We start from the raw sequence: 20,079 nt of genomic DNA, 5'->3' as shown, positions 1-20,079 counted from the left end.
TGTGTTTTTTTCTTGTTGACTCAAAGGCCACAAGACTTTCCCCACCATGGCACATAGAGCTCTGCACTCAAGCCTCTTGCTGGGTAACTGGATTGTGCCAGCATGATTTCTCTGCAAGTTGGTACTGCTACCAGGATATCAATTACTGACCTAATGTGGGCATTTGCTCTGATTGTGCATAATAATCTAAAAGAGAAATATGCTTCTCAGGGCAGGCAATTTAATTCATTTTAAAGGAACGGAGTGAGCTGAGAGTCTTCATAACCCACCTGTGTTAGCTGAGTCTTGGCTGAGGAGACACACCAGTTGCTTTGCAAAAGGCATCATGTGAGAAGCCCCCAGTGCATAAGAATTGCTGGGTGCTGTCATGTGGTCTGTCTTGTTCAGAAGGAGGCATAACTTTGGGCAAGCCCTGGAATCCAAACTGAGGGTAAAGCATGCCCACAGAGACTGTGAAGTACTAGGTAAGGTAGTGGTAAGTGCTCCCAGACACCGACAGCTCCCCGTGAGCCAGGCCTCATGGTAACTGCGTTATCTGGGACATCCTGTTCAGTGCAATACAATCTGCCTAGCAAGCCTGTGAAGGTGATAAGATTATTTTACAGGGGAGAATCTGAAAGCCCAGAGAGGTTAAGCAACTTGCCCAGAGTGGTACTACTAGCATATGGCAGAACAGATCTGCCTGAATCAGAAGCATTCTCTGCATTACCCTGCTAAATTGGGATTGCATATACCTACATACAGCCTCAGGAAATATTAGTCCACAAAGGCTGGAAAACTGGTTCATAGGCAGGCATAGGATTTGTGGTAGGACTTACGGCTACAGGAATCCTAAGAGAATCAGCCAGCAAACCTTGGTGGAAGGGGAGTACAACTGAATAAGGGAGTATGAGTGGGGAAAGGGGACTCAGCAGCCAGGCACTTTACTCTGCCTCCAAGTACTATCACACACTGCCACTCCCACTCTGAGTGCTGTCCATGGGACATTGGTCAGATTCCAAAGTCTAACCCTAATATTGACCCAACAGTGGTCTCCCCTTAGAAGGCTGCACTGCATCTCCTCATTCTAACCTGCCCCTGCCTGGGACCCTAGCTGCTCACTCTCCCTCTCACCTACATACTCATACATGTGCCTCTTCCCCTGGCACCCAGGAGTCCCGGCCAGAAACTCAACACCCATTCCTAGCACCCCAAGGCACTCCCTGTCTCCTCCCCTCCTCTCCTAGGCTGCCAGGGAGACCTAGAGGACTGGTCCCTGAGCAGTGCTGGGCGTGCCCCTAGCCTCCAGCACCTCCGAGTACTGCTTTCCTACACACAAACTTCCAGAGATCTCTCAGATACATAGGTGGTTGCTGGAGTACTGTGTCTCCATCGTCCCCTTTTAGGAATCTCAGGGCGCTTCCCTCACAAGGCAGTGCTCCCCTCAGAGGGTTAACAGGCAGCGGTGGCCCCGGTGGGCAAGGCTTGAACTTTTCTCTGTGTTCCCTGCCTGCCCGCCCAGGAAAGCAGCAGAGGTGGCAGCCAAGGCTCAGGGCTGAAGCTTCAGTTAGCTGGACAAATGGGGTGTAGTGTGGGGGTTTGGGGCCTGTGCCCTGACAGGGGACGCACTCTGGTCTTTCCTGGCCTGAGGTTGGAGAAGAAAAGGACCCCCAAGCAGGAGCAACTGCCACGGGCGCCTTTGAGCGACAGCAGCAGCCGCTGCTGCGCAAGGCTAGCCCGAGGCACCTTCCAGCGCACGCCGCTGGGCTGGGTGAGGGGGCCCCGGCGCCCCAGGAAGTCAGCAATGCCAGGCCATCCTCTCCAGCCGCAGAGCAGCCCACAGTCCGGACACCAGCGGCGCTTCCCTGCTCCGCGCTGAGCTTGGTAAAATAACGACTCCTTGGAGTCTTTTCCAACTGAGTCTTTCTCCAATACACGAGCCTCTGGGAGAAGGCGAATCAAAGTTACCCCACTCGATGTAGGCGAGAATGTCGCTCCTGCTTGCAAAATAAAGGACTCAGGACTCCGGAGATCTCTCCTTCTCCCCCTCATGCGAGCGAGTGCACACACACACACACACACACACACACACACACACAGGCAAGGCGGAGTGGGTAACCGAGACGCCTTAGGATCTCTGGGGCTGGGAAGAATGACCTCCCTTCCAAGCCCAGGGCTGTCTTTACCACGGCTCCAGGAGTCCCCTAGCGCCCCGAAAGCCCCCTCACTCTGCGGGCATCAGGCGATCGGAATGCAGAACCCCGGTGCAGGGCGCGCCTCCGCAGCCCCTCTTCCCTACCTGGGACAGGAGAATACACAAGACGAGCGGAGTTCTCGGCTGCATTTTGCCCGACTAGAAGAGCCCGGCGGCGTTTTCATTCATGCACGAGGCTGCACTGAGCATATTTTCCGTGGGAGCCAGGCTTTGAGGAGAAGCTCTGCCTCGCCAGCCAGCCAACTTCCCAAATAGATCAGCGGCAGCATCACGAAAGCATTGGGTAGAGGCTGATGACCAGGACCAATGGCTTTACAAGACGGATTCCTTCATAAAGCTCCCCCGTTTTGCATGGCAGATACGGGGAGAGCACCTCGCGCAAAGCGAGCCCCTCAAAGGAGGCAGCCCATTTGCTTTTTTGGACTGTTGGGGCCCAGCCTCACAAATCACACTGGGCATCGCCAGCAGATTCCACTTATGCAGAGAATGGAATTGCACCCGGGACTGGCGGCCACTTACAGCCCAGTGCAAAAAGATTCTCTTTATTAAAATGTTAATAAGATCCACTTTATTTCCAATAAATCAAATAAAATGACCCCAACAGTTCCAGCCCTTTCTACGCCTGGAAAGACTTGGCAATGGATTTTTTTCTTTCTTTTTCCCCATGTGATCCAAGTCATGATGGTGTTTGGTGTTTCCCTGCCATCACACAAATCACAAAGAGGACAGATCAATTCTAGCTTCAAGAAAAAATCCATCAAGGGGCAATAGACTTTATTAACTGCTCAGATGAGAATCTGACTGGCCACCTACTCCACAAACATTCATCTGGCTCCAAAGTTGGGACCACGATGTGAGGAAACTTTTTTTTATTTTCTATATGGATGTGATCTTTTGGAAGCTCCTAGCTATTCCCGCAAAACTCAGAACAGTAGTACCCATGTCTCAGAGGATTTTATAAATGGAGTCCTATGGAAATGAGGGTAAGAGGGATATCTAGGTTTGTCTTTCCCAGTAGGAATATAAGAATATGCAATAAAGACTATACATTGTCATTTTCATGCAGCCTCCTAAAACGGATTTAAAGTGTTCTATAATATAGGATATTTGTGCAATAGAATTTATGCAACCAATATAAAAAATCTGGGCCAGAAGGCAAGAAATCAGAAAACTGAAATGCTAAACCCAGACTCTAATAAATTTGCTCTGATTTAGATCTGAGCTTCCTGGTGGCTAAAGCAATAAGAGAGATACATAAGTTACATAGTTTTTATCATACGAATATCTTCTGACATAATTTCCCTTGATGCAAAATAATGGAATAAGTGTATTATGTGTTATCTAATCTAGCAGGACACTAACTGATGATCCAGAGGATGGGGCTGTATTCCTAGCATCTGGCACAGGGTCTGGAACATGGAGACCATCATTAGTATGTGTTAAAGAGATGTCTAGACTTATTCAAGAAGTAGTGAGGGTGGGATGGAACAAAGATTTTTAGAGCCACATTGCCTAAGCTTAACCTGCAGCTCTACCACTGATTATAAGTGACTCATACTACCTCTGCCTCTGTCCAATGGTTAAATAAATATATACATTATACTGCACTCATAAGGATGGGGTGAGGATTAAATAACAAAATAACCACTCAATAAATGTAAACTGATGCACCTTAAAAATTATTTCAACACAAGGTCATCTCATGTGGCCCCAAGGTCATTAATGAAGATGCAATGCCATCTGACCACCTGGCTGCTTTAGCTGGTGCTGGCCCAACAGATGGCAATGTTGGCCAAACAGCTCCCAAAGAGCCCTGGAAAGGTGAATACTTCTGCTTCTTCCAGCTTTCCACTGTCCTCTTTTCAAGATAGCAGTGCCCCTGAGCCTCTAAGAAGTGCAGTCACAGTGTTTGATAGATGCTGTACTTGTCTCAGATTGGAACCCATGTGTGTGGAGACCCATCCCCACATTGCTCACCAGTAAGAATAAAACAAGGTTCTTCAGAGTCAGACCTGCTTCAAATCAAGGCATCGTAAAATATCCTGATTTTTCTCCATTCCAGGGCAGAATCAGGGGCCAGCTGAGCCGAGCCCATAGATTCAGCAGACACAAAGATAGAGAGAGAGAGCACAGAGGACAGCTTGGCAGATGATAATCCATGATAAGGGGTAATGATGGCAGTAAGATGATGTTCCAGCTACATTTCCACAAGCGGACATGCAGTCAAGAAGCACTACTAAGAGTAGGGTGTTTCCAAGGATGCACGTGTACGAAGTACAAAGCAGTATTATTGATTTTATAGTTTTGCTGGACCTTTCTATGGTCTCCCTTCCATCATTTTTACTGCTGCTCACCAAGTAGGTCCAGTTTCCCCCTTCCTGGCACATGGAATGGTTGCACTTGCCGCCCCCTTGTGGTTAGCATTGGGAAGTGCGACTAGTTCTAGCCAATAAGCTGTGAGAAAAGTGACAGGGATCACTTCAAGGTTGAAGTATTTAATCACCAGTGTGAGACAGGCTAGTTTCCCTGGAATAGGTGCTGAGGTGGAGCTTTGTGCAGGTGGCTTATTGGGGAGTGTTCTCAGGAGCAACAGCTTCAAGAAGGAGGGAAACAAATTGGCAGAAGTAGAAGGTGAACATAGCTGTCCTTGCAGTAGAGGACTCGGCCAATCCCAGGGGAGCTCTGAGGCTAGCGTGGTCCTTCAGAGGTGACCCTAATAGAGCCATTTCTGAAGAACCTTTGTGTTCCCAGGGCGCCAGTTGCTCCCTAAAGAAGGATAATAATCTTGGGTGAGGTTGTTTCAGCTTCATCAATGTATTGAATTAAGGTGCTGACCCACAACATGTAACTGGAGGCTGTGATTCCTAGGCTGCAGATGAACTTGTGCATCTGAGGGCACCAGTAAAGAAAGCTACAGATTTGCCTGCCAAAATTCTGCTGAGTCTGTCTCCATCCAGGTACTTGCAGGCATTCCCCAAGGTTCTGGGCTTTTGTCCTGAGCTATTCCACTGGCAGGCAGAGTGGCCCCAGCCAACCTCACCTGATTCCAGGTGGATGTGCCCAAAGGGCCAGTCCCCATCCCTTCCTACTTCAGTAGGGGAGGTGTTGGGAGTTGTAATAAGTTACAAATGTAACTTTCAGATCGTCTTAGGCCTTGAGGCTCATTTCTAGAAACCACACAGGCTAGGAAGTTGGAAAGAAATTTGTCCAAAAAAATGACACCTGGATTGGGATCTCTGGACTTCACTTATATTGGGCAAGTAGCTTTTACTCTCCAACCTCAGTTTCTTCATCCATACAATAGAAATAACAACATAGCAACATTCCAAGGATTGTTGTAAAAAAAATGTTACTTTTCCCCTTTATCCCTTACTCCACTCTGCTCTCACAGAATGTACATTTTACCAAAAATATCATGTTTTTTGTTTAACAAAAATAGGAGGAAAGTTATTTTATTCCAGTGATAGCAGGTTTCTGAAGAAGAAATCCATTTGTTTGTTTGTTTTGCCTTGTTCTCCCTTCAGCTTCCTAATGAGGGGTTTTTGGCTGATTGATTGATGGTGGCAACTAAATACTGAAGCTAAAATCCACCTCCCTACTACCCCTGCTCTACCTCCCCCACTACAGCCCTCCAAGAGCCCCAGCAGCTTCTGCAGCTGTGGGTTCCCCAGAAGCCATGTCTCTGTTCAGAAACATTCCAGGTTCACATTCCTTTTTCAAGCCCATCAGCCTGGCTTTGGAGCTGGTGGAACCATCACCCAATAGTCTGCAGCTGTTTCCTGAGGTTCCAGAGATTGAGACTTTCCTCTCATTGACTGATGTGATGAAGACATAATTTCTGAGTATGTGGAGGTGGCTGTGTGGGTGTGTGCAGTGCTTATGTGTCATCTATACAGGCACATGAATGTGCATGTGTGGAGAGGAGCAACTGGAATATCATCCAGCAGAGATAATTTATTCAAATTGTGGTACCCTTTAAATTTGCTGCTGTGATCATGCGTTTGAATAGAATAGTGATAAACTGGATAGATGTCCTTATGAGACTCAATAGTTATCAGGTATGCAGGAGCACTTGACACACTTGGAGAGCAGGGAGGGAAGTCCATCCCATACAGCATTATAACATAACATAATGCTAAAGCTACACCCCCTCAATGCTTTTAGCCTGCTAAAAACACCCAAGGTTATGACAACACACCATTGCATAATACCTGGCTACCAAAAGTTGCATCCTTTATCTGCATGAGCCATGAATCTGTTTTAATGTTTCTTCATTGCCCCTTCTGATATTTGGCCTTATATCCTAAGTGGTTACTTTCATTATTGTCTCAATTCTTCACTCCAACCTGCATCTACATCTTTTACCCCTTGATTTTGGGTTTGCCATACGAACTTGGTGTGGCCAATGGAATGAGGCAAAAGTAATGGGGTGCCAGTTAAAAGCCAAGGCTCCGAGAGGCCCTGTGCATTTCAGCTTCCTCTCACTAGGTTCTCTGTCAATGCCTCAAAGGAACATTCATGGACTAGCTCACTGCTCATAGGAGGATAGGCGAGCACTTCCATGGACCCAGAGAAACTTGAGCAAAGCCAATAGAGCTTTGATACATAGCAAACCATCCAGATCAGCTGACTCACAAGTATGTGAGCTAAAAATAAATGATTGCTCTAAATTTGGGGGGGGGGTGGTTTGTTATGTATCAATAGCTAACCAATAATTACACTTTTGGTTTGCTGTCTATCTCTCCTACATCTGTCTTTTTGCTGCTGTGTGCTTAGCTTCTAGAACAGTGTCTGGCATACAGGAGGTGCTCAAAGGATTTTTGTTGTAAAGATAAATGGCTTCTGTATTGAACAATGCATGATGCTGATATGAAGCCCCCTACATGTACCAGAAATATAACCTGATAGTGACAGTTCAGTCCTCCCATCTGGAAAGCATTCTGTAACCTTGACACTCTGCATTCACATGTAGCCATCTAGGTCAGCCTATGACAAGGCAAGGCCTTTTTACAATAGTCTCAACCAGGATTAGACATAGTAAGGAACATTCCACAGAGGCTAGTGTGAGTATGTAGATGCTTGGAGATCTTCATTGAAGGACCCTTGGGATGTGACATCCTTCTGAATTTCCTTAATTTATAAAAAGTCCAGACATCTAAGACTAAGATAGAAAGTACTCCTTTGACTTTTGAGATACTGCACTAATATAGGGTCCTCTGTGAATATGTTTAATACAATCGTGACTTCCACACTAGCATGTAAATAATGCCTGGAGTGACTTTTAGGCAACCTAAATTCAACTTGCCTAATTGTCTTTAAAGGTTTCAGTCCCTCCTTAAGTAGAAAATTTGGACATTCAGACGCCAATTTTATCCTATAAACTGGAAGCCATTAAGAACCCCCTCTAGGTGTCTCCCTTACCCAAAATTAGTTACTGGGGTTATTTCTCAGCATCAGTTTCTCATAGTATGACCCCTAGACCACATCAGCATCACCTCTGAACTTGTTGGAAATAAAAATTCACCAAATAGTCCTCTCCTTCCACCCACCTAATCCAGTATGGCTGTCTCCTAGAAAATCCTTAGGCTCCTTTATGAATATTTACTGCAAAGTTACTGAATCTGTCTCTGGTTGCTTTTCTCATGCCAGCATAATTGTGAGACCATCACTTAGCAATTACTGGGGAAATTTATTTACAATGCAAGGCAGATCCATGAATGTTTGTAGTGGATAAATTTACTTACAATGTAATCCAAATCTGCCAATACCTCTAGTAGATAAAATTGTGCTGCTCCTATAAAAAGCAACCCACCCAGTTAATGATTTCTGTGGTCTTTTATGAATAGACCAAGGTCAGGTCCACCATAATGAGTTGGGGAAAGTTAATCTGTGAAGCAAGTTAAGCACAGAAAACTACATTTTAATGATTCTGAATGTGTGACAGCTGTCTGGATTTAACCAAATGAGCACCAGGAAAGGCAATTCCAAGACTCTTTTATTCCTTAAGCTGAGCTTTTTATGGAGTTAAAATGGCTGGTGTGCAATTTCCATGAGGTTAGGGAGGATGTCTGTCTTTCTCTCCCTCGGATACTCCTTGCCCCCACATTGCCTGGCACTGAGTAGACATTTGGTAGATGTGAGCTGGATGCATCAATAAAAGAGTGCAGATGCATAGGAGAGGTCCTGCCTAGCCCTATAGGTCTTTTTGTCATACTTATACTGTAGCAAAACAAACTACCTCTAGTATCAGCATCTCCTAGAGCAGTGATTTTCAAACTGTTGTCATATGTGTCCCCACCCAGTGGCAATACTCCACATGCAAAGGTTAATTGTCTATACTGCTCCTATTTCTGTTGTATAAAACTCAAAAGCAAATATGCATTGAATCAAAAAACTTCCTTAGCACATGAGAGAAAAGGAAAACTCACCACAGTCCAGGAAGCCTTAAAGAGCTGTCTCCTGCCTCCCTCTCCAAATCCATTCCATTTCCACTCTCCCCTCTGCTCATTGTGCCCCGTTCTACTCTCAATCATCAGACATGCCAAGCTCTTCACTACCCCAGCACCTTTGCACATTCTAGTCACTCTACAGGAAATGCTCTTTCCTCCACTTCCAGGTCATTCTCAGACTCCCAACAACTGTTTACATGCCACTTCTTTAGAGAAGGAGCCATCTCTCACTAGTTCGTCCTTCATTCGTTTGTTTCCTCCATTGCATTTTCTATCATTTGTCACTATTTTATTGTTTGCTTCTCTCTGTGTTGGTTTTCCTTCCTAGAATATGAGTTTCATGATGGCAATTATATGTCTGTTTATTGATCATTGCACTCCAGGGCCTAGAAGCATGTCTGGTCCATGACAGGCACTTGATAGCCTTTTTTTATTTTAATAAATGAACAAAGAAATGATCTTATAGCCAAGGAGAATATATGGATGGGTGTTCTCTAGATGCTTTCATCTCCTCAGGAATACCAAGTAGTGGCTGATGGCTAATGACTGCAGGAATCTGCCAGGGAACCACTATACAAAAATATGGCCCAGACAAAGTGTGTGCACACTTCAAGCCTTATGTTGCATAAAACATAAGATTAAGGGTACAGGGATTCTGTTGGTGAGTCAAGTAGACTACACTCCATTCTCTTTGCCAAGACCAAGTTCACATGGGGTGTGGGGAATGACAGCGGTGAAATGAGGAACCAGTTTTCCCAAGGTGAATCAGGGGAAACTGAGGTGAGCTGGGGCACACCTAAAAAAGACATGGTAGAGTATTTTCAACACCATTTTCTCTTACTTAACAGGTCTGGAATTCATCTAAAGCCTTTTCAAAGTGCCAGGTTCCTGTTCATGTAATGAATCTATTGATTTACTTTTTTCCCCCAGGAGACTCTGAAGACCACAGAATGTCAAGAAAGAAGACAAAAAATTCTTGTTATTTGTCATGGAACCTGATGGGTGAAGAGACAGGTCTCGGCATTTTCCCAGAAGATGCTCATGGCCCAGTTATTATTCTTTGGGGTGGGGGGAGGTAAATAGTTATTTATTTTAGGACTTACCTACTTTATTGCTCTCATCTAACGTGCCTTCCATGTCTATAAATCACTCCTCTCTTAACAAAGGAAGTAGAACAGGACAACTATTCATTCATTCATTCATTCATTCATTCAGCAATTGTTTTGATACCAAGCAGAAAAATATAATAAAAAAGAAGCATTTTTCTGTAATCAAGCCAAGCACACATAGGACTTCAAATTAACATCTATGCATCAATCTCTAGATTGCCAGCCCAATTTCTATATTGTTGCCAGAGCAATTTTTAATTCAAGCAATAAGTATCAAGTACCTATTATGATCTAGGTATTATTTTACTCAATTTACTCTCCCATTGCCTTGAAGTTAAAAGTCCAAATCCCTAACTTGGTATTCAGTGCCATATATAAAGATTCTACACAGTTGTTCTGCTTTATCTTCCCCAATAAGGCTTAAGTACCAGCCATACAGAACATTCTATCATTTCATCCACCTCAAATAGGACTTCAAATTAACATCTAATTCATTGCACAGGATCTTTGCACATGATACTTTCTAGGATTTCTCTTGTGCAGGCCAAAGTCAACTTGGTGGGCCATAGTTCAGCATTAGGGACCAACTATTTCAAATGCCATTTCCACCAGGAAGTCTCCCCTGACATACCCCAGGCTGGGTTGATTTCACTTAAAACATATCAATATTCATTTATTGGAGTCCCTTGGCATCATTGGCTTAAGGTGAGGAACCAAGTCTTATTCTCATATACCTCCTCAGTGAGCCCAGTGCCAAGCACACATAGGACTTCAAATTAAATCTATGCATTGATACATGCACACATGATAAATAACCATGAGGGCTATGGTTTATTAAGTACCAAGCATTTTTCCAAGTACTTTACACTCATGTTTTTCTCATCGAATTCTAATCAGCAATACATAAAATATGAGTATTGCCTTTTACTGATGACCAATGATAGGCAAACCTGCCCTGGGTTGAATAGGGAGAAAGCATTGATCTGGTAGTCCAAGCACCTGGGTCCTATGTGAGTTTCCATGGCCTATTTGTGCCATAGTGGAGAACAGATCAATATTCTCAAAGCCTTGGTTTCCTTTTCTGTTAATAAGTTCAGCCTTTGGAATCAGACAGCCTAAGTTTGAGTTCCACTCTGTCACTTACTAGAAAAGGAATAATGCAAGCTTAAAGGATGGGATATGCCATAGAAAGCAATAATGTAACTAACAGGTAACATAATTGGGCACTTACCCTGGGTATCTCACAGCTGCTAGGCTTTTTAATCCTCAGAAAGTGGATATCACTATTATTATGATAAAATACCATCACTACGCTCACAATATCTGCAAGGTTGGGTGGGCAGTGCATTATCACTCAGTGCTAATCAAGAACACAGAGTTCATAGGATAGTAACTCATTCATTTTTTCATTTATTCCTTCAGTCACTCAATTGTGAAGAAGCATTGATTGTGCCTGTTTCCTGTGTCAAGCACTGTTCCAGAAAATAATGCTAAATATACAATAGTGAACAGAACAGATGAAAATCCCAGACTTAAAGGAACTTGAGTAGTCGTGGGTTGGGGGAGGGAATAAACAACATTAAAAATGTAAGATAAGATTAAATGGTAGCAAGTGATCTGGTGAAATACAGTCAGGAAAGGGGAGAGAGAGCATGGAAGACACTGAGAATTTCGTAATTACTAACATTTACTTCATGATTACTCTGAGCTAGCCATCATTCTAGGCATTGTCCACATATACACTCATTGAACCCTTCCAGCCACCCTCAGAGGTAAGTCCTGTTTAAGGATCTTGTTACAGAGGAGACAATGAGGTTAGATGCCTTGTACAGGGTCCCAGAGTGCCATAGCAAACAAGGGGCGGAGCCAGGACCTGAACCCAACCAGTCTGGTTCCTGAAGTCATTCCCTTAGCCAACCAAGGTATGCAGTAGTCTCAGTACAGGAGAGCTTAGCTGGTCTAGACTCTTCAATGCATGCTTGGAAGCCCCCTTCTTTTGTGTCTACTCCCTTCTTCCTTTGCCTTCCCCCGTTTCTTCCTCCCAGGTTTCCAGCTTCATTCAGCTATTCAAGGCCCATGAGTCCCATCCTCCTCACACTGCATGTCCTGCAGAGCTGCCCTGCCCTGCAATCTTCATGTCCAGGGTGGGACACCTGCAAACTAATGCTGTCCTCTGGCAGCTGTTGACCCTTGCCATGCCTTAACTGGATGGGGTGCTCGACTAAAAATCCCTTCTCTACAGGACTGAGAATGAGGGTGAATGAAGAGAGTTAGAGTGACAGAAAATCCTATTCTGACATCATCTCCATTTTTCAGATGAAAAAAAATCTTACTGTAGAAATAACCAAAGGAGCTGAGCTGACATTTGAATTCAGGGCTGTTTGAACCCCAAGCTCTTAACCACTAGACCTTAATTTTAAAGAGCAGTTCTGTGCCAGGCAGAAAATAGGTATTTAATTAGAAACTGGCTTGAAGAATGAAGGGACAGATGGATTAGTGAATGAAATGCTCAAAGAAATGGGCAGATGTGCACAGGCACAAGAGCCAAATAAAATAATAAAGGCACCATGTGCATGAAAGTGCAACGAGGACCAGCACAATCTGTTTGATAAGGAGCTTTGGAAAAGCCCAGAACCAGTCTTCACGAATACTGTTGCAAATACAATTTTGCGATCTTGAAGTCGGTAGATTTAGCCTTGCTTTTCAACTACAGTTTTGTAAGGTTTCTTGTAGGCTTTTTCCTTTTCTAGACAAGGACAAGTATGCTTAGGGAATAACTGGGGGAGAGGGGCACCTGATCAAGCTGAGACCAGCGCCTGGGGAGGGAAGATTGCACTCTTGGGAGAGGCAGAAATGCAGAGGGGACAGAGAGGGAATTGTGCCGCTAATCCCTCACACCATGACTTTACCAGTTTCTAATCGCCTAATAGCAGGGCACATAATTGGCAGAAAAGATTGCCCTGCCCTTTTCACACGTGTCTGCAATTACTTTTCAAACTGGGGCGATAAGTGGTATGATTGCTTTCCTTCTTCGCCCCTGGGAGGCAGGGGGCCTTTCTCCTGCAGCTGTGGGTCACAAGTGGAAGAGCCACTCCCACAAACGTGCATCTTCCATGACTGAGGACTAAATCCCCAACTCTTTGCTAAGGTCTAACTTCATCTCCTCCCTCCTTCTTTGCACACTGCTTCAAACCTGCCTCTTAGCTCTGCTCCATTATCCCAGACTTGTTCTTGTGCTAATTTTGTTTGCCACACCCCCTACCTATATCTTTTGATACCTTCTTGAGGTCTTAGCTCACATGTCACTCCTCAGAAAAGCCTCCCATGAACACTCTTACTTAAAATATCTCTCTTCTATTCCCTAGCCCTGAGTCACACCTCATGTTCCTCTGTTTAACTTTCTTTATATCACACACCACAGAATGATGCCATGTCTTACATGTGTCTGTTAACTGGGATGGAAACTATGAGGAAGGCCTTTGTCTTATTCATCACTGCATCCTCAGTGCCCAAAAGGAAGTCTGTAATCATGTGAACATGCAACAAATCTAGTGAAATGACTGGTTTTCCAACTGAACCACACATGGACAGACAGTGGATCCAACACTGCAAATGTTCCATGTCCACGCAGTGGCTGTGTGCTTTATGAGTGCGATGAAATGAGTTTGAGTGAAAGTTAAGAGCATGCACTCTGACCCATGCACTTTACACACCATTTCTGTCAATTAGAAACTATGTCCCTGGGCCTCTCCTGTACCAACCTGAGCCCAATTTCATCATCAGCAAACTGGGGATGAGAACAGTAGCTCTCTCACTCAATTGTTGCTTGAATTAAATGAGACAATGCTTGCACAGAACATTATCCTATTCCTGGCACATAAAGGGCTATAACTATTCAATAAATATAACAGATACGGGGTTTCTGTTCAGACTAAGAGGAGGGAAAAAATGGGGACACATGTATGACTTGAGCACTGCTATATGGCTGGTATCCTGCTAGGTAATTTTACCTGCATAAACTTATTCCCCACAGCAATCTTCTGAAACAGGCATGAATATCCATGATTTCTAGATGAGGAAACAGAGGCACCTTGAAAGGAAATGACTTTCCCAGCATCCCCCAGTTTCTAAGTGACAGATTCTGATCTCAAAGCCAGGTTCTCTGCTTTTTCATCATGCCAGATTGCTCCTCTTGAAAATGAAAACAGATCACAGAAAACAGGCAGCACATGGACACAAGCAGCCTGGAGCACGGAGAATTTAGTTTAAGACTCAATTTAAATTCTCCCAAGACCTTCCCCATGGCAGCTCCAATGGAGAAGGACAACCTTGGATAGGGTTGCCAGATAAAATACAGGATTCCCAGTTAAATTTGCATTGCATATAAACTATAAATAATTTCAGTATACCACAATTATTGCATTGCATACTCATGATGTGTAATTTTCTTTCTCCTAGCCCTCCCTCCCACCCTTCTTTCCTTCCTTCTTTATCTAGCAACTATAGCCTAGTATTTTTTTCTTTTTTAAACAATCATTTTTAATTTTCAATTATAGTTGACATACGATATTATAGTAGTTTCAGGTGTACATCCAAGTGACTAGACATTATATAACTTACTAAGTGATCATCCCAATAAATCTTGTACCCATCTGACACCATACATAGTTATTAGAATAGTATTGACTATATCCCCTATGCTGTACTTTACATCCCCATGACTATTCTGTAACTACCAATTTGTACTTCTTAATCCCTTCACCTTTTTCACCCCAACCACCCTCCCATCTGGCAACCATCAGAGTGTTCTCTGCATCTATGCATGGTTATAAGCTAACCAGTGATCCCCATCAGGGTGGAAGTGTGTGGAAGATAATCTGGATTGTCTGTCCAGTGCATGGCCCTCCTATCTGATAATGACTCTACCCCATTCATAAAGATAGCCCCCAAACATAATGCTCTCCTACCCTGCCTGCCTGGGAAGGGTCCTGAAATACTCTTGCCAATCCAATTCCCTCTCTTGGGAATTTGAACCATGGAGAGTAGAAGATGGGAGCTAAGTCAAGTCTATGTTCCACGGAACTGTCAATAAATTTCTTTTTTTTTTTTCTTTCTTCTTCTTCTTCTTCTTTTTTTTTTTCCTTTAGATTTGCTTTGCTTTGATTGGCTTGTTTTGTTTCAAGTGGGATTTAAGCTCTTGCCAGCAAATCATTCTTGACTAGGCCATACCTCTCTTGTAGTCATTTTATTTGCTGCTGGGAAATGTAAAAATGACCAATATTTTTGAGTGCCTGGATGAAGGCATTACTACTGTCTTTTAAAAATTGTCCAATGTTATTTATTTCTTAAATTGATTGCACTTTATTTCAATTCAGAAAAAAATCCCATTGAGAGGCCCATCTTACGGAAAAGGTAACACAACTTAATATCTTGAAAATAACCATCATTCTAAGTGTCAGCAGCATTGATAGGCACCCTCCATCCAGTCCTCGATACCATCGGATGGCACAGGGGCAGACATGGGGAGAGGAAATCACACACTAGGCTGCCCGGTGTGGCTCTCTCAAAGCAGGAAAGAACTAACAGAGCCTTGTCACCCTGAACTTTTGGAAAATAAGTCCTGAGAATTCCAGGTGGAGCAGAGAATCGCTTGCCCCAGTCATAGAGATTTACAGTCCCTCTAAAATTATCAACGCAGCACAGTTTGTAACAACTGTCAAGTACTTCTCACTTGGTCCCCAGCCCTGGCCCTGGCCACCCAGCTCCACCAGTTCCTGATCCTTATGGTCCGGCTTTTATTTTTGTCCTCATCCTGATGACAATCCACAGTCAACTGAACTTTATGCCACATATTCAGAAACTAAAAAATCTCAACTAATGAGAAAGCCAGAGTGCTTTACTTCACGCAGCCCACACCACGACCCCTTTATACATCTTCAAAGCTTTACTCCCTTGGAAAAAGGCTAGAATCCATTAGAGACACTGCAGGTTTCACTGGACCAAAAGAAAATAGTGACTTATTTCAAAGATATATTATATTACTTGTATGCTTTTCAAAAAGCCTTTTTGAAGTTTGCTAACTTATGTCGAGGACCACCTTCTTCCCCTCTGCCAAGCCTCATGAGGCTTTCTCTTCTCACCATGAATGTTGCAAGATCTCTCCTCCATGGACAACCACACGGCAATGTCCACAGGGGCCTTTCACTGTATTTGTGGCTTTTTTAAGCCTGTAATTTGATGTATTAAGGATCTGGGGTGTGGTAGTTCCCAGGTTTCTGAAAGATTAGTTCAGTAGTCCCCCTTATCTGTAGTCTTGCTTTCTGTAGTTTCAGTTGCCTGTGATCAACTGCAGTCTGAAAATATTAAATGAAAAATTCCAGATATAAACTATCCATAAGTTTTAAATTGCACTCCATTCTGAGTAGTGTGTTGAAATCTCACCAATCCCCTCTGTTCCACCCAAGACATGAATCATCCCTTTTCCAGTATATCCACGCTGCATATGCTACTCACACATTAGTCGTTTAGTACACCAAAGAGCTGTCTTGGTGATCAAATCAGTTATCAGATATTTTCAGAGAGAGAGAGAGGAGAGAGAGAGAGAGAGAGAGAGAGAGAGAGAGAGAGAGAGAGAGAGAGAGAGAGAGAGAACATTCACATAAATTTTATTATAGTGTATTGTTATAATTATTATATTTTATTGTAAGTTGTTATTGTTAATTTTTTACTATGCCAGATATACAAATTACACTTGGTCATAGGTATGTAATGTGTAGGAAAACACATAGCATACTTAGGGACCAGTACTATTCACAATTTCAGGCATCCACTGGGGTCTTAGAGTAGTGTAGGAAGGACTATTTTACTTTCCTTCTTCTTTACTGCAATGCAGTTCTCATAAACTATGAAGTTTTTTATTTTTAAATTGGGTCCTTTTTTCTGTGAAAACTTTTAGATTAAAAGCAAAATTTGGCTTCTCTGGTTTTGACATTCAAGCTTTTACTCCCTCTATTAGTTACCTACTGCTGCCTCAAAACTCTGGCTTAGCCCTGACTGGTTTGGCTCAGTGGATAGAGCATCGGCCTGCGGACTGAACAGTCCCAGGTTCAATTCAGGTCAAGGGCATGTACCTTGGTTGCGGGCACATCCCCAGTAGGGAGTGTGCAGGAGGCAGCTGATTGATGTTTCTCTCTCATCGATGTTTCTAACTCTCTATCCCTCTCCCTTCCTCTCTGTAAAAAATCAATAAAAATATATTTAAAAAAAATAACTCTGGCTTAAAGCAACAATAAACATTTATTATCTGAGTGTCTATGGGTTAGGAACTCTGGAGCAGCTTAGCAGGGTAATTCTGACTTGAGGATCTCTATTGGTGGCCAAAAGATTGACCAGATGAGGGTCATCTAAAGGCTTGCCTGAGATTGGAGAATCTACTTTCAAAGTGGCTTTTGTAGGAGACAGTTTTTCTTCACCTGGATCTGTCCATGGGGCTTCTTGAGCTTCCTCTTGTTATGGTGACTGACTTCCCCCAGAGGGAGAGATCCAAAAAGCCAGGGTGGAAGCTGCATGCTCTTTATGACAACCACCACACTTGACTGGCCCTCTGAGTCATTGTGGGAGGATATTACTAGGTGTACCGGCTAATAATGCAGGTTTTTGTAATCAGAGTAAACACAATAATTTCAAGAGAAACATCAAAAGTGCTTTATTCAAAGTAATGTCCATCACTAGCTACACATCACATTTTCCCCACTTTCATGTAATTTGTGGATACTGTCCCAATAGAATTTTTCTTGTTTTGAGGCAAACCATTCAGAGACCCAATTTTCCACTTCTTCGTACATTTTAAAGTGCTGCTCAGAAAGTGCGTGTGCCATTGATCTGAACGGGTGGTAATCTAAAGGAGCAAGGTCTAGTGAATACAGCGGGTGGGTTAATATTTCGCAGGCAAGATCTTTTAATGTGTCTTTAACTGGTTTTGAAGCGTGTGATGGTGCATTATCATGAAGCAAAATTACTTTGCCGTGTCTTCTGGCCCATTCTGGTTGTTTCACGATCAAAGCATGGTTCAAATTGATTATTTGTTGTCTGTAGGGATCAGTATTAATGGTTTCACCTGGTTTTAGAAGCTCATAATACACCCTGACTCTAGGGCCACAATGGGTTCTTAAACTGGACCGGAGGGCCGGAACAAAAGCATGGATGGAGTGTTTGTGTGAACTAATATAAATTCAAAGTAAATATCATTACATAAAAGGGTACGGTTTTTTATTTCAATAGTTTTATTCATTTCACACATTTTAACAAGAAGAATGTAAACACTAATTATTATAATTTGAAACTTCAAAAAATGGAGGAATCATAGCACAATAACATACCTTAATTTGAAGATGGCAAATGCAAAATAAAATTGCCTAACAAAGGAAAGGTACAAAAGCCTTTCAAATTAAACTTAAATATAATAAAATAATTTAAAACTAAAACAAATAGAAAAGAACAAAATGTGTAAACAGTAAATTAAACATTTTCTTTAGTGCAACTTCCAAATTATGCCCGGGATGTAGATGTAGATGGCAATGTAGACTGGGTTGAAAGGTTTTTGGTCTTTAAAACATCAACTTCAGTGGGAACAGTATTGTTGGTCTCCTTTTTAGCTAATGCTCTGATACTGTGCTCTCCAGGGGCGTGTCTCCCTACATCACCACGATAACGTGTCTACGCATTCCCAGGGTGATGTCGGGGGACACGTCCGCGGGCATTACAAGGAGCCTCTGGAAGATTGAGAGGTTGTTCCTTCTACTGAATGGGCGGATATAAATCCACCCACTCAGAAGAAGGAGCTGCGGCCGTGTTTCCCGACGTTGCCATGTTAACACTGCTGCTGGTGAAGGAGCGGAGGGGAGAGCAAGAGAACCCTCTGCTCTTTCGGCTCCGAGGGCTGGATAGAACAGCCGAATGGGCCAGATCTGGCCCACAGGCCGCAGTTTGCCCACGGCTGTAATACACCATACCTTCCTGATCCCACCTAACGCAGAGCATTGTCTTCTTTCTGAAGCAATTTGGCCTTGCAGTCGATGTTGATGGTTGACCTGGATCAACCCATGACTTTGTGCATTTGGGATTCTCAAAATAAATCCACTTTTCATCGCCAGTCACAATTCAATACAAAAAAAGACTTTCGTGCTGTTGAAGCAACATTTTACTGATGACTTTTTGGTTTTCCATTTGTCTTTCCTTCAGTTGATGTGGCACCCATTTTCCTTCCTTTAAAATCTTTCCCTTTGCTTGTAAACAATCGGAAATTGCTTGCTGAGCAACGTTTAATCTTTCTGCAAATTGTTTTTGAGTTTGACACACATCTTCATCCAATAATGCTTGTAATTGTTGGTCTTCAAACGTTTTTGGTTGACCTGGACATTTTTTGTCTTTCTCATCGAAATCATCACTTTTAAAGTGTTTAAACCAGCATTCACAATTATCTTGAGATGGAGCATGTTCACCATAAGCTTCCTGAAGTATATGATAACTTTCAGCAGCACTTTTCCTCAAAATAAAGTAATGAATTAAAACTTCCCACAAATGCTCTTTTTTTTGGCACGAAATTCGACATTTTTAAGTGTAAAAATATCTATGATGTTAACACCTTCAGAAAATTTGACATATAAAGTTTTGAAGCTTGCTGTCAATACAACAAAATAGCATACATATCAAATCGCATATACCATATATCAACATATGTGTAACTCCAGCTATTGAAAAAATCCGCATTATTAACTGGTACACCTAGTATACAAGGGTGTGAATATTGGGAGCCCAGGATCACTTGGGGGCCATCAAGGAGGCTGGCTCCCACATTCCCTCCCCTCTATGCTTCTGCCCCTTCCCTCCCCTCTATGCTTCTGGTCACCACTTCACCAATTCCATTTAAGTCCCTAGACACCCATACAAGGATTTGTCCACTTGGCTGGACCCTTATCCATCATGCTTATTCAAGCTGCCAACATTTAAAATTACTTAAAATGTCACTATTTATTAGAGCAATACAATTCTCTTAAAACTACGTATGTAATGGAGAATCAGGGAGTGCCACATTGATGCCAGCTTCTAAGGGAAAAGATAGGGCTGCATTTGTTGACCATAAGCTCAAATAGTCTGAAATGAAACACGATTGACAAAAACAACCAGACAAAAACAAAATGGCCATTGCAATTTTAGGCTAGCTAGATTAATAGGTGTAGAGCATATTTATCAAAGAAACTGATAATCATACTGATGACTGAAATAGGCCAGACTGAAAAATTGAGCATAAGTTTTATATCATACCAAG

The 20,079-nt window shown here is 43.0% G+C and overlaps 1 protein-coding gene across 3 annotated transcripts in view; it reads right to left on the bottom strand.

The window, feature by feature from the left end:
- CDH13 (cadherin 13) overlaps positions 1-2,818 on the bottom strand; it is a gene marked incomplete at its 3' end in the record, with an annotated part of 1,096,460 nt that extends 1,093,642 nt beyond the window's left edge. For 2 of the 3 annotated variants that reach the window (XM_080645767.1, XM_080645766.1), the window contains exon 1: positions 2,279-2,818. In XM_080645767.1, the coding sequence (XP_080501893.1) occupies positions 2,279-2,323 (45 nt within the window). In that variant the 5' untranslated portion in view covers positions 2,324-2,818. The remainder of the gene's footprint in view (positions 1-2,278) is intronic. The other variant, XM_080645768.1, reaches the window with a different exon arrangement.
- Between the last annotated feature and the right edge of the window lie 17,261 nt (positions 2,819-20,079).

Source organism: Plecotus auritus, assembly GCF_963455305.1.
Source record: "Plecotus auritus genome assembly, chromosome: 10".
Taxonomy (NCBI): Eukaryota; Metazoa; Chordata; class Mammalia; order Chiroptera; family Vespertilionidae; genus Plecotus; species Plecotus auritus.
This window is presented reverse-complemented; position numbering and strand designations above follow the sequence as displayed.